The sequence below is a fragment of the Rhipicephalus microplus genome, chromosome 2 (genome assembly GCF_043290135.1).
Source record: "Rhipicephalus microplus isolate Deutch F79 chromosome 2, USDA_Rmic, whole genome shotgun sequence".
Taxonomy (NCBI): domain Eukaryota; kingdom Metazoa; phylum Arthropoda; class Arachnida; order Ixodida; family Ixodidae; genus Rhipicephalus; species Rhipicephalus microplus.
In genome coordinates this window covers 274,993,431-275,008,252 of record NC_134701.1, presented here as the reverse complement: position 1 = coordinate 275,008,252, position 14,822 = coordinate 274,993,431, and the positions used below count along the sequence as shown (strand labels likewise).

Here is a 14,822-nt window from a genome sequence, read left to right as displayed (position 1 = left end):
ACGCACGTGACGTGAAAGTGGCCGGGAAAAGTAATTGGCTGCCGGTAAAGCCCTTAGCTGCCGTCAGGAGATGAGACACGTACATCTTTGTACTTCACCGCAACAATGCTAATAACGATGGTTCTAGCAGTATTCGGTTTTTAAAGGAGGTGGGAAGGGCGTACAATGCACGTGTACAATTTGAATGCGCGTGTTTAAAGGGCCAGTCAACGGACTTCGAAACGCGCAGGATAAGGTCGCGCATTTTTCTTGCGCGTGACCAACCTCCTACAACGCGCAGTGACGTCAACTCGGCGACTTGACGTAGCGCGCAGCTCGTCGATTGGTCTAAACCAGGTATCGATAAAGAGTAATGCAGTCAACGTCGCCGATCGCCGAGTTGACGTCACTGCGTGTGTAAGAAGGTTGGTGAGGCGTACGAAAGATGCGCAAGCTTTTCCTGCGCGTTTGGGAGCCTGTTGACTGGTCCTTTAATCTCTCTCTCTTCTCTCCCTCTCTTTCTCTCTCTCTCTCTCTCTCTCTCTCTCTCTCTATATATATATATATATATATATATATATATATATATATATAAAGTCATGAGATGAAGCGAACGAGCAAACGAAAAACGATGCTTTATTGCTTTATTGCCAACGTTACAGCCAGTACACGCACTTCTTAAGGACATGGCATGGGGGCCCCCTATTGTGAATAATCACTCTTAACAATATTGACATGCATACATGTTGCCCCGCCGCGGTGGTCTAGTGGCTAAGGTACTCGGCTGCTGACCCGCAGGTCGCGGGATGAAATCCCGGCTGCGGCGGCTGCATTTCCGATGGAGGCGGAAATGTTGTAGGCCCGTGTGCTCAGAGTTGGGCGCACGTTAAAGAACCCCAGGTGGTCGAAATTTCCGGAGCCCTCCACTACGGCGTTTCTCATAATCATATGGTGGTTTTGGGACGTTAAACCCCAATAATCAATCAATCAATGCATACATGTTAACAAAAAGATATTCAGACATACGCAGCATTTTGTAGATAGCGGAGCAGCAGTGCGCGATACAGAATATGGGAAGGCAAGGTGACGTGAAAACATAAGATACAAATAATATGACGGACACTTGTGATATCGAAACATTTGTGTATGAATAAAAACAATAAAAAAGGCAATGCCACGTTGAGGCACGTTCGTTGTCAATGAAATATACACGAGCATTGATGCCACTATGCATGCGGTAACAGAGTGTGCACGCGTTCTGGTCAACTAACTGATGTGTCACCGATGGCACCACACTGTAATCGCAGCGGTGAACAAACGTGTACGTGGGCTACAGTGGTTGATTTTCTGTTTTCCTGGCAAAGACGTAAGCCTCCCTAGGTTCTCGTTTATTCCAGACGCTATGGCGTTAAATTTATGAATAAGAAAAGATTCGCGAACTTCCATTTCGTAGTGTGATTTAAAACCAGATTCGAGTATTGTGGCAGTTATGTTGTCGAAAGAGTGGCCTGGGGTAGCGAGGTGTTTGGACAGGGGAAGGCAAGCCCAAGGCGTGTGACCTGTGATTATTGAAGCGCAACCGGAAAGCTGTCTCCATTTTACCAATATATTGGAGGTCACACAATGAGCATTGAAGCAAGTAAATTGCATTGTTCGTGTCGCAGTCGAAATTTCCTTTTATCCGGCGAGTGAAGTTTGACGCAGAGCTCTTAACAATTCGCGACGTGGCCATGTGGGGGCACACCTTGCAGCGCGCCTTGTTACATGGGTGACACCCCACATGGACTGGCGTTGATATTTTGGATGACGTAAGTATGTCTCGTAGGTTTTTCGATCGGCGGTAAACTACTCGTGGAGGCTCCGGGAAGACGTCTTTGAGACTGTCGGTTTTTTAATATTACTTTATTTATACAATTATTCGAATAACCAGAAATCTTCTGAAACAATATTTATGTGAGAAATCCTAGCACTGCCCCTGGCTAAAACGCTATATAGATGCGGCCATTACACACAAGATGACAAAGATTTTTTCTGGCTGGAACACATCCCTCTCAGGTCTTCGCGGAATGCCACGGAGACATCCGATTAACGGGGCGGACGACATCGCCTCCACTGCCCTGGCGTTGTCCTATCCGTCTTCCGCCAACATCCGACGCGACAGCGGCGAGAACTTTCTCAGCACTAACTGGCCGGCTTGCAGCAACGACAGGAGGCCTACCACAGCGCGAGCAGACTTTGAAGAATGTATTTTGGGGACGTTTTTTGCTACTCGCCCACCGTTCCGCGAGCGGCGGGTTTGCCTCCTCTTTCTCGGTACAGCGTCGTGATATTTGCGTGCTGCGCTACGGAGGCTGCATCCTCTGTCAGTCCAATCGCAAAAGCGCGCACTGCTGTGCACATTGTATTCCTCCGCCTGAGGATCCTCCCTCAACTCATCAACTAGTTCCGCGTTGAATCACCTGGAGATACTGGCAGAAAGACATAAATGCGCTTTCTGCGGCGTCAACAGATACGTAACTTTTTTCTTTAGATATCGCAAGCGGTAAAGTAGGACTTCAAGAACGAAGGGCTACGTCGTGTAGCGTAGAAAGAAACGCACATTGGCTGAGCTTTAGAGGACAGTGCGCTGCACGAAACTGCCGTTACAGGCAGGGCTACACTTCGGCCGAGTCTCGGAAGCAGACGACGGGACCGGGGTCGAAGCATCGCGTCGTCTGCTCTCGTGGAGCACGTGATGCAACGGAGTGCCCGAGTAGGATAGACCAAAAGAATAAAAAAACTACGTGACGAGTGGTGCAGCTGGGCCAGGAAACCATGGGGACCATGCTCGCGGTGCTGTGCACGTTGGCGGGACTCGCCGAGATCGCCCACTGCAAGCAGAGAGCGCGCACAGCCGGGGATTCGTGCTGGGCGGCCACCGACTCGCATCTCTCCAAGAAACGGGTAAGGATGATGTCCTTGCCGAGCCGTCTGCTTGAGGTGTGTAAAAGGTTCACTTCTACTATACAGTTGCCGACATTTGGTTTTTCTGAAGCGAAGCTCATTGAAAATGCACTTGTTTTTTCCTAAGCGGTCCCCCGAAATTCACAGTTCTCTTGAAGGCTTCATTGTATAGCGCGAAACGACACGCAGGTACGAAGAGGTACACGAGCACGCCACACGGGTAAACCAACATGTTTACGTTCACAAAACCACAGTGCTTAGAAACCTCCATGCGCATTCTTCGGGTCCAAGTGTCGTTGAGCGCAACGTTATTCTAGTAACTTTGATTTCGCGCTAGCTGTTCACAGGTTCACCAAGTGCATGCGCATTTCAACCCTTCGCCGCGGTGGCGTTGCGGTTATGGTCATGTTATGGTGCTTCGCTGCTGACCTAAAGTTCGCCGGTTCGGCCCCGACCGCGGCCGTCTAATTTTGATGCAGGCGAAATCCTAGACACCGCGTACATGCATGCTATGTCGGATCACGTTAAAGAAGTCCAGATGATCGAATTTGCCGGAGCCCTCCCTTATAACCATATCGTGGTTTTGAGACGTTAAGCTTGAGATGTTATTATTATTTTAACCCTTGTTTCTTTAAGGCCTACTTTGCTTTGTGTATACCTGTAACATGCATGATCAATGTGGGCAAAGCTAAGGAAAAAAAGCTATCGGTCCCGATTGCCTTCTCATCATAGTGTTAAAAAAACAACATGAATTTAAGTTGTGTGAAACCTACGAAACCTCCTTTGCTGTCATACTATAGCGTGCCATCACGGCATCAATTACAGGTATGGATTTGGTGCGTTACGGGAGTCCGACAAATATTGCGTGCCGCCGACTTTATTACGATATTTTGCTGAGCGCAGTGTAACGCAATCTGACTCATTACATGCGGGGTTACAATTGATTGATTGATTGATTTGTGGGGTTTAACGTCCCCAAACCACTATTTGATTATGAGAGACGCCGTAGTGGAGGGCTCCGGAAATTTAGACCACCTGGGGTTCTTTAACGTGCACCCAAATCTGAGTACACGGGCCTACAACATTTCCGCCTCCATCGGAAGTGGATGCGGGGTTACGAGGACAAGGCAGGAATTTCATTACAAGGAAAGCGAGAAGCAGGAATCTTGTGGAGGCTTGGGAATGAAGATGCTGAAATACGCACTGTGTTGAGACGTTTATTGGCGGACACTTGTCGACGATGCTTGACAGCGACAGTCAATGCGGGTACCGACTCTCTGCACGAGCTGCTCTTCCTCTTGCTAAAAAGGGCAACCCACTAGAAGGCGCTGGAGAGGACGACCCACTGTTCGAAGGCTTCACCACAACTACCCCGGGTACGAAGAGGGAGCCGCCTGGCGACCTAGCAGCTGGTTACTATGATCGGGTCGTGGTAGGCTTTGAGGCGCTCCACGTTGACAATGTCGCGCCCTCGACGGCGCATGTCCGAAGATGGTTCGATGGGTTCGATCAAGTAATTTACAGGGGAAGTGCGTTTGACGACACGGTAGGGGCCTTCGTATTTGGGCAATAGTTTTGAAGATAGGCCAGTTGAAGTGGTAGGGATCGAGAGCCAGACGAGCGCTCCAGGGAGGAACATGGGCGCAGTAGTGCTGGTGTCAGCGCGAATGCCTTTTTGCCGCTCTTGATCATGCGCTGTAAAGGTCCTTGCAAGCTCTCGACACTCTTCAGCAAGCTTGGCTGTAGCAGAAATAGGCGCCCACTCTGACGGATCTGGCTTGTACGGAAGTATAGTGTCGATGGTGTGCGACGGGTGCCTTCCATATAATAAAAAGAAAGGTGAAAAGCCAGTAGTGCTCTGAGGGGCGGTGTTACATGCGTAGGTGACGAAGGGTAGAATGGAATCCCAATTTGTGTGATCGGCGGCGACGTACTTGGAGAGCATGTCGCCGAGCGTACGGTTGAAGCGTTCGGTGAGGCCATTCGTCTGCGGGTGGTAAGCGGCAGTTTTGCGGTGAACAACGTTGCACTCTTCGAGAATGGCTTCGACGACTTCAGACAGGAAGGCGCGGCCTCGATCACTGAGCAGTTCCTGAGGTGGACCGTGTCGCAGCATGAATCGTTGGAGCAGGAAGGAGGCCACATCGCTCGCTGTAGCCGCGGGAAGAGCGGCAGTTTCGGCGTATCGCGTGAGGTGGTCCACAGCAACAATGGCCCAGCGGTTACCGGCCGACGTTAGTGGAAGTGGCCCATACAAATCGATGCCAACGCGCCCAAACGGCCTGGCAGGGCAAGGTAGAGGTTGCAGACCTACCGGCGACAGGTGCGTTGAAGTTTTGCGGCGCTGACATTCTATGCAGGAGCGAACGAATTTCTGCACATAGCGGTGCATGCCGCGCCAAAAGTACCGTTGGCGAATGCGCTGGTAAGTCTTCGATACGCCGGAGTGCGCACATTGCAGATCAGTATGAAAGAATTCGCATATGTCAGAGCGCAGACTGCGGGGTATGACTAGTAGCCACTGGCGGCCGTCACCGCTGTAATTGCGTCGGTGGAGAAGGTCGTCGCGAACGGCGAAATGGTGGGCTTGACGACGCAACGCGCGAGTGGATGTAGTGGATGGATCAGTCAGCAAGTCTATCAGTGAGGCAATCCATTGATCCTTGCGTTGTTCAGTAGCAACGGCATGAATGCTAATGGAAGAAACGGCAAGGTGAGACGCTGAGTCGTGGGCATTGTCGTCAGGCAAGGGAGAGCGCGACAGGGCGTCGGCGTCAGCATGTTGCCTTCCGTTGCGGTACAGCACGCGGATGTCGTAGTCTTGCAGGCGAAGTGCCCACCGGGCGAGACGGCCTGAAGGATCTTTCAATGATGACAACCAGCATAGTGCGTGATGGTCGGTGACTACATCAAATGGGCGACCATATAAATAAGGTCGGAACTTGGTAAGGGCCCAGACGATTGCCAGACATTCTTTCTCAGTGACGGTGTAATTAGTCTCGGCTTTTGTAAGCGTACGGCTTGCATACGCCACGACATATTCCGGGAACCCTGGTTTGCGCTGCGCAAGGACAGCGCCGAGACCGACACCACTGGCGTCCGTGTGTACCTCTGTAGGGGCAGTAGGGTCGTAGTGGCGGAGTATGGGAGGCGACGTCAGTAAACGACGGAGCGTTGTGAATGCGTCGTCACACTGTGATGACCATGAATGGAGAGGCCCGTTACTACCGAGGAGCTTTGTCAGCGGCGATACGATAGACGCGAAGTTTCGGATGAAGCGCCGAAAGTAAGAACACAGTCCTATGAAACTGCGCAGTTCCTTGACGGATGTCGGCTTGGGGAACTTGGTCACGGCCCGAAGCTTGGCTGGATAGGGGAGAATTCCGTCCTTGGACACGACGTAGCCGAGTATTGTCAACTGCCGAGCTGCAAATCGGCACTTCTTTAAGTTCAGTTTCAGACTGGCGTCACTCAGACGCCAGTCTGCAACAGTCTATAACATTCAGGGCACTTTATGTTCGACTGCGCCTGATAAAACGAGCGCAAGGTAATACGAACAAAGTTAATTCGGCTGCCTTCATTTATTTCGATGCACGATGAGGCGTTCCGTCGCATGCGCGCGTACATATTAAATATGTGTACATGTCCCGTGCAAAAAGCGCGACTCTACATGCAGGTGATTGATACGTGCGGCTTAACGTCTCAAAACCACCATATGGTTATGAGAGAGTGGAGGTCTTCGAAAATTTACCGTGCACCCAAATTTGAGCGCACGGGCCTACAGCATTCTCGCCTCCATCGAAAATACAGCCGGGATTCGATCCCGCGACCTGCGGGTCAGCAGCCGAGTACCTTATAGCCACTATAGACTACCGCGGCGGGGCGCGACTCTATATACAGGTGTGCTGTGCAGTTGTTGATCCAATGACTTATTGCCAGATGCGAATCGATCGTTCTGGGAAATACGCGCCACAATCCGCTTGCCAATTGTGCATGTTATGTTACGAAGTAGTTCGGCTTTTTTTTTGCCATTTTCAACTTTCGGAGAACGAATACGCCGAACATTTATATAAGCAAGTACAATTACCCACATTAACTCGGAGGTAATTTGCATCTGCTAACGAGTGCAGTATTGCATTAATTAACCTTGTATAACGATCCAACAGATTTTACCAGTAGCTGGCATCAACTGCCACTCCATATTTGCATATATATTTTTAATAGTTAGTTACCCTTAACGACCAGCGGTTATCCTGTCTACGCGCTACATGCCCGGCCCATGTCCATTTCTTCTGGGCCGGGCATGTAGCGCGTAGACAGGATAACCGCTGGTCGTTAAGGGTAACTGACTGGATTCCCAGAGAAGGCAAGCGGGTTAGGGGGAGACAGAAGGTTAGGTGGGCAGACGAGATTAAGGAGTTTGCGGGTGTAAATTGGCAGCAGCATGCACAGGACCGGGTTAACTGGCGGAACATGGGAGAGGCCTTTGTCCTGCAGTGGACGTAGTCAGGCTGTTGATGATGATGATGATCGTGTAAACTTATCCCTTCAATATAAATAGCAATTGTTCTCTAGTCCCCAACTCCGGTGTCTGCATATGTCATGAATGCGACAAACCCCTGCGCGGTCCGTGCAGACAGCTGCCAGCAGCTCTCGTGCGGTCGCACGAGACGTCGCAATGCATCGTCGTCCCTGACGTCTATAGACGTCGGGCGCCAAGCCAGCAACAGCCGCGTGTGTGAGCATTCCTCGAGTCGCGTTTCCGCCTTTTTGCTCTGCTGTTTGCGCATTCTGCGAGGACAGTTTATACGTTTCCGAAACTGACATCTACGAGCGTCCCCGGCTGCTGGGAGACTCGTGTCTGGGGCCGTTATTCATCGCCTGTCTCGCAACGATGCCGGGGTGCTGAGCAGCGAGAACGGGCGCCGAAAGAAGCGACTGGTCGCCGAGTGTTCTTTGGGTGTGAGAGCTAGCGCACCGCAAAAGAAACAGACGCATGTTTTAACGTCAAGAACGCCGAAGAAAGAGCAGCAGGAAACATCACGAAGCATCAAAACTCGCAGTGCAGTGGGATTTTCACCGCATGCTTGCGCACGGGATTAAGATGGAAATGGGACAAAGATCTATGCTGTATTTTTACTCAGCCGGACTTTCCCCGCAATTGAGCGTAATGGCGGTCAATTACGTAATGGCGGTCAATTACTTGACCGTAATGGCGGCCGAAGACTTGTGATGTTTCACTTCAAGAACTGTTTACTCGTCACCTTTACTCGCGAACGATGCATGAGCCTAATTTCCGCGTGTTTTACCGATTCCTCGCTTACGGGCCTATAGCTGATATAGGCGCAAGTATTCGAAACTCGGCTATTGCATACGTGTCGCCCCAAGGCCGCCTTTAACGACTGTCTGCGCAGATCCCGGTGCAAGTTGTCCGCCAGCTGAACGAGGCTCACGACTTGCACGATGTGCTGCGCATGTGCTCGGGTGGCACAAGCGCCTCATGGCGGCGAATAGGCACTTACGGCAAGTATACATACTTTCACGATTACGGAATAGATAACACGCATTGCATGCAGTCGAATTTCTTCATAACAATATGTAGCATATGGGGACCGTAAGTTCGTTACATTCGGTATTTGTTTTAACAGTATAGGTAGAAATCGACATTAACAGATCGGTAATACGGCTCGAGCGATGCATTTAGATACAGAAACAAAACAAAATCATTCTAGGTTTTTAAACCAGTATTAACGACGTATTCCTTACCTGCCGCCTTGTAGCCTTAAGTGAAAACAGACCGAAACGCCAGATGCTGGAACTACAGCAATACTCCGTTCGACAGAACAAGTCTGCACGTAATGATTTGAAGGAAGATGTGACCACACCTTAAACTACACATAATTCAAAAAACACAATTAACTATAAAAAAAATTTGCATTGCCTTTCAGCAATGATATTGTCTCTCACGTTAGAAAGTTTCAGTTTTGTGTGTTTTAAAAGCCTTTGTTTGCTACAGTCGATATCGCGTAGGTGCTCATTTTTTTCGGTTCAATATGAAAATAATAAACGTCATAGAAATAAAGCGCGACCAACCAAAGTTGATGTTTAGTTCGCCAAAACCAATAGTTCGCTGTATCAGTGTTCGTTATAGCGGTTCAAGTTACCACGCGAAGTGACATTTGATTCGCTGCAACCACGTTCTATACGCACCGAGAATCCGCGTGGCTGATGTGTGTGTCCTCCAGCATTTTTTTTATGAACGTAATTTAAATCTAAGTCTATAGCTGTCCATATCAACAGCTGCCTCTGTTCCATCCTGCATTCCGACTTGTGCGCTGGAACACACACGCTGGCCACAGGGCTGTACAGTTACGAACGAGCGAAAAGCTACGAGTGATATTTAAGTTACGGTTTAATAAAAGAGGAACAACGGGCTTGAAATGCACAGCATGGCAAGAACAAGCCAATTCGGTGCCGTCATCTGTATACGTCATTTGCCGTCATTTGTCTGGATCCGGCGCTTCAACTGGCAATTAACAACAACAACAAAAAAACAAGTACTGGGTGTACGACTGCCACAGGGACCATATAGTGAGCGGAGATTGCCGTTTCTGCGGCCCATCTTGGGCATTTTTGAGCTCGGCTAACATGTAAAAGTAGGGTGGTGGAGGAGGGTTCAGCCACGCCCTCACTCTCCCGCTGGCTTGCAAAAGGTTACTTCGGGGGGGGGGGGGGGGGGGGCAAGCTTCGCTCGCGCATGCTGGAACACCACCTCGGTGTCACACTGTCACCAGCTCACTTAACGAAGAACGAACGAGAACATCTCTTTGCGAATCGGGTGTTTTATCTCATTGCGATGAAGTCGAAGCACGGATCCGACATAACGGTACATTCTATCGTCCCCAGCAGGCTACCTTCTGTGGCAGATACGCTCGTACGAAGGGAACATCATGAGACAGCACCTGCAGGCGACCGGTCACGCCACCTATGAACGTGAGCCTTTCATATTTTCGCATTTACCGCTTATTACGAGCCGCATTGTAATCGCTCCAAAATACTGCCGTTGCATGTGCTGAGCTCTGTCACGTTGCTCTCTGCATGACTGTGACCAGGCAGAAAACTGTTGGACACCCCAAGGAGTAACCAGGCGGATACCATTGATGAAGAGATCATGCAAGGTGACGCACCGGCTGAACAACGGAGTGAGTATGTGCGCTGTTAAAAAAAGGCAAAAAGAAAAGCTTCGGAGCATATTCTTACAAAACGAGAACATGCGTTCCTCGCGAAATGCGCCGATCGTTCTCACGCACTTTCCTTCTCCCCCTTTGAGTTGAAGCTTTCTCTGCCGCGGGGACTCCCCTCTCTTACAGCGTCGGCGTGTTCTGGAGAATCATGACCTCCAACATTATGCACACGCCGCGGCTGCACGTTGTTCCTGCCATAGAGTTTCCCACAATACTTACTAGAGGGAACTCTGGCGCTAGTTTCTGTGGGAGTTGCAACACACGGTGCTTCAGCGAGCATGGGAATTATGGGTAGTACCCACATTTGTCTAATTTTCATACTTCTGGCCTGCTTCTGGCTCCGTGTGTGTTCGTGTGGCTTGGAGCTGTTTTTTCACTAAAACATAAATTAGCAAATTTTCACCGTTTGCGCGTTCACAACCTTATTCTTTTAGGCTTACCATTTCGAATCAAGTCCCTAAGTTCAAAAGGGTTTGTTCTTTCTTTCAAAACAAAACCGTAACCAGTAATAAACGAAGCCGCAAGTACGAAGACTAGGCAAATGTGTGTACTACCCACCATTCCCATGGTCGCTGAACGGTCGCAGCGCCAGAGTGCCCTCTAGTATGGCTGCTGCGGCGGAGTTGGCGCCGGTCGGAGAGGTGACGTGCTTTCCGAACGCGGCTTTTGCGGACCCTGGAGTTAGACGCGCGGAGTTATATATTTTGCTAAGCGCACTTCTGGCATGGAAGCTTTGCACCTGATGTGTTAAACGTAGTACAGTCATGGCAACTCGCCATAGACTCGACCAAGAATGATGATGATGATGATGATGATGGCGGTGTGGTGTTTTATGGCACAGGGGCCAGTTGGGCCAAGGGACGCCAAGACATGGCGCATTATTTCAGTCATGGTGTCAGTGACAGTGAGTAAGCGCTAAGGAGGCTCTATATAGGAGTCTGTGCGCTAAGTAGTTAGAATTGCACCATATTTCACTAAAGGCGACCGTGGAATATGTGGGGATGCGAAGCAGCGGTGGTGTTCACTTGTGTTTCCATTTGTATATTTCCGTGTATGGAGTTGTGTATATGATGTGTACCGCTTATGTTACCCCCTCCCATATCTGTGTGTATCACTGCGTGTGTGACGCGAAGTGAACACGAAGCGCTGCTAGGCGAGTGCAATGGTGCGAGCGCAGCATTATATACGAGCGCACAGCTGCGACAGACAGATAAACGGGAGAGGGGAAACGAAGCGGAGGCAGCGCTCAGCCACCTCCTCCCACCTTCTCGCGCCCACGCGAAAAGATGGGGGAGAGTTGGCGCATGCGCGGAGGGGGAGCGCAAGGTCGCCGAGGGACAGACACAGGCCCAAGCAAAAGCTGCTTCGCATTTATTAAATCGGAACGATGCCATGAAAGGTGCACGATGAATGAACCAACCGTCGACAACGGGCGTAACCGTTCTACCTGTTGAAGCCTGGGTGTTTGGAAAAATGAAAAAAAAATGGCTCCGTATCTGCATGTAATCAGCAAATGTCGTCAAAAGACGATCGTCTTGCGTGTGGAGAGAGTGTACAAAACAATTATTTCATGTTCTGCGCAAGAAAGTCGGTGAATGGTATTCCGGAGGCGCTGCGTTAGAGTGCCTCGAGCGTGCAGCGGAGGCAAACGAGCGCATCAAGTCACGCCACACGTGAGATGTGAGCGCCATCTGGCAGTTTCTTTTGGAAAACAACGCGCGTGGCCGTGCGCGCCCGTCTCAGAGGTGATAAGCTGTAGAACGCGAGGCGACCGGTAGGTGCCACCACCATCTCGTCTAGGCAAAGCGCGGGAAACATTCCCCGTTCCGTGCAAGCGTTGCACGGTAAGCGGTACGGTGCTTAAAATTACTTATGTACGCGTTTTCTAGCGAGAGATGCATGTGCAGAATATGTGCGTGTTGGTATGGTGCCCCAGACATGCGCAATAATTGCTTTTTTAATTGAGAATTGCGCAAGCGTGGACGCTCAACCGTTTCAAGTACCCGATGCCGGCAAGAGTGGACAAACAGACAAATTTACAGACTGACAGACCGAAATTTTTGCGTCGAAGGTCCCCAAGAGAGACTATGGTCTTTAAAAATGCGGCTGTGGCGCACGCAGAGCGGACCCTGCGCCTGGACAAGCGAGCCACGTGCAGCCCTCGGCCGGTGCCCGTGCGGGTGCCACAGCCGCGGGACCCGGACGCGCTCTTCTACCCGACATGCGCCGACGTGGAGCGCTGCGCCGGATGCTGCGGACACCACCTGCTGCGCTGCAGGGCCAGCGCTTTCCGAAACGTCACTAGACAGGTCAGCATTTCCATTACTTGACCGCTAACTTGAACCGAGGGGTAATTCTAGACGCCTAAAGCACCACAGGAAGAAGTAATTACAGAGAAAAGAGAGTTTTAGTACTGCGGAATGGTGCTACGTACGCATCACGCAAGCGCCTTGCGTTACGTGGCGTCGTTTGCCACTAATCGCCTTTTAGTACGCCGTAGTACCCGCGTACGTAACGAGCGTGAAGCGTGTTGCGCCATCTGGTATATCAAACTAGAAGCACGTGCTGTTGACAGCCGATGTGAGCCAATCCAAGTGTTATAGCCAGATTATGGCCATATTTTAAGCCACAGAGCCGGTCGGTGCTTGCCTTCGATGCCGCCATTTTGCAAAACAAAGTCTCGCGTTGTCGCAAACTTGTTCGAGAGCGGCGCGATCACCTCATACGTACGCACGCACGCATCTGATGCGTGCGTACGTAACGCGATACGTGCGCGTTGCGGTCTGCGCATGCGCACTACGTGGCGTCCTTACGTACGCAACGCCGCCACGTACGCAGTACTAAAACTCTCTAAAGAGCGTCAACTCGCAACTGATTTATTTGCAGGAGCAACGCAGGAAATATATAGCCGCACCACGCATGTGCAGAGCACACTACTTCACCTAGTCACATGACCACAGACATAAACTGAGGACGTACAACTGGCATATCTAATCAAGCAACGAAGCGCAAAAATCAGACTTGCGCAAGACGACTGACTGATATACTTCCCGCGTTTCTCCTGCAAATAAATCAGTTGCGAGTTGACGCTCTTTCTCTGTGATTATTTCTTTCTGTGGTGCTTTAGGCGTCTAGAATTACCCCTCAGTATGACGAACCAACTAGCCCAACAACAAGTACTTCTATGCTAACCTGAAGTTTACGGGATCGAATCCCGGCTGCGGCCGTTGCATTTTCGATGGAGGCGAAATGTCTAGTGCGTGTACTTAGATTTAGGTGAACGTTAAAGAACCCCAGGTGGTCGAGAATTTCCAAAAGCCTTCTAGTGGCGGCCTTATGGTTAGATGCCGGATTTTCAGGCACTAAAGAAATCGCGTTTTAGGCGCCAAAAATAGGCGGGTAAAACAACGTTTCAGGCCTACAATATCATGCACGATAGACTTTTACATGGATTCAAATTATTCCAAGTGAGAACTTGTGCGACTTTCATACTTACGACAGAAAAAAAAAGCAAGTTATATATATAGTTTAACGTGGTACACAGGTACCAACAGTTAAACGTAGTCGTGCAATTGTAGTTAGTCGGGCACGCTTTCAATAAAACAATCTCTCCGCTTATTCTGTAGCATGGTTAGTCAAGTATCCACGTGCACTGTCGAATTAAAACACACCTATGTAATTTTCTCAGAAAAGACAGGAGGCTATAGGGGAAACCTTTCTTACCATTAAGAGACCAGAAAAAGATTTTTCCTATTGGTCGCGTAGAACCAGTTTATCCTCTGGCGGTGAACACCTTCGAAAGTGAACTATACGAACTAAACAAAAGTCACGTGCACATCACATTTTTCTTTCTTTTGCTGCTCAATCTCGCCACACCATGTGCACGTCAGGCGCGGTGGTGTATTCTTGCCGGCACATTTCGTTTCCGATACTCACATTAACAGCTGCTAGCGGTTCTTTTCGGGAGATAGTGAAAATAGAGGACTAAATTGAACCGCATAGAAATTTGAGCTGTTAATGTTGCTCGGTATCATGAATAAACGGGCTCAAAGTTCACCAGGAAGCGAAACTCGAGGTTAAATGTTAATACAGGCGCCAATTTTGAAAATAGGTCTTTATGATCACTTTGTATGCATATGGGCACGACTGAAAAAAAAAAAGAGAGAAGAAACTTATGGGCACTATCAAAACACTATAAAAGCCATCCTTATCATCCATTCATGTTAATATATCAAAGCGGCACTATAGGAGCGTAACAAAATGAGTATTCGCCCAAAATCCAGTCAAAATCGTATCGCGTTTTTCTGACAATGTCTGTACAATTCATATGGGTGAGTCTAACGCTAACAATTCGCCAGGGTAGTCTAGTGGCTAAGACACTCGGCTGCTGACCCGCAGGATCGAATTCTGGCCGCGCTGACCGCATTTTCGGTGGAGGCGATAATGATTGAGGCCTGTGTGCTTAGGTTTAGGTGGGTGGAACCCCGGGTGGCCGAAATTTCCGGAGCCCGCCACTACGGCGTCTCATAATCGTAAGGTGGTTTTGGAACGTTGAACTCCAATAATTATTAATTGGTCTAACTCCAACAATTTTAACTTAATGTTAAATTTTGTTTATCGCTCTATAAATCAGATACGGCAATATTACCCTCCTTA

At 49.6% G+C, this 14,822-nt stretch overlaps 1 protein-coding gene across 3 annotated transcripts in view; it reads left to right on the top strand.

Annotated features, from left to right (window-relative positions):
- The first annotated feature begins 2,453 nt into the window (after positions 1-2,453).
- The window catches only part of LOC119178978 (uncharacterized), a 21,059-nt gene continuing 8,690 nt past the window's right edge, over positions 2,454-14,822 (top strand). The window contains exons 1-5 of one of the 3 annotated variants that reach the window (XM_075882015.1): positions 2,454-2,958; positions 8,337-8,445; positions 9,832-9,915; positions 10,035-10,124; positions 12,288-12,475. In XM_075882015.1, the coding sequence (XP_075738130.1) occupies positions 2,794-2,958; positions 8,337-8,445; positions 9,832-9,915; positions 10,035-10,124; positions 12,288-12,475 (636 nt within the window). In that variant the 5' untranslated portion in view covers positions 2,454-2,793. The remainder of the gene's footprint in view (positions 2,959-8,336; positions 8,446-9,831; positions 9,916-10,034; positions 10,125-12,287; positions 12,476-14,822) is intronic. The other 2 variants (XM_075882014.1, XM_075882016.1) reach the window with 2 other exon arrangements.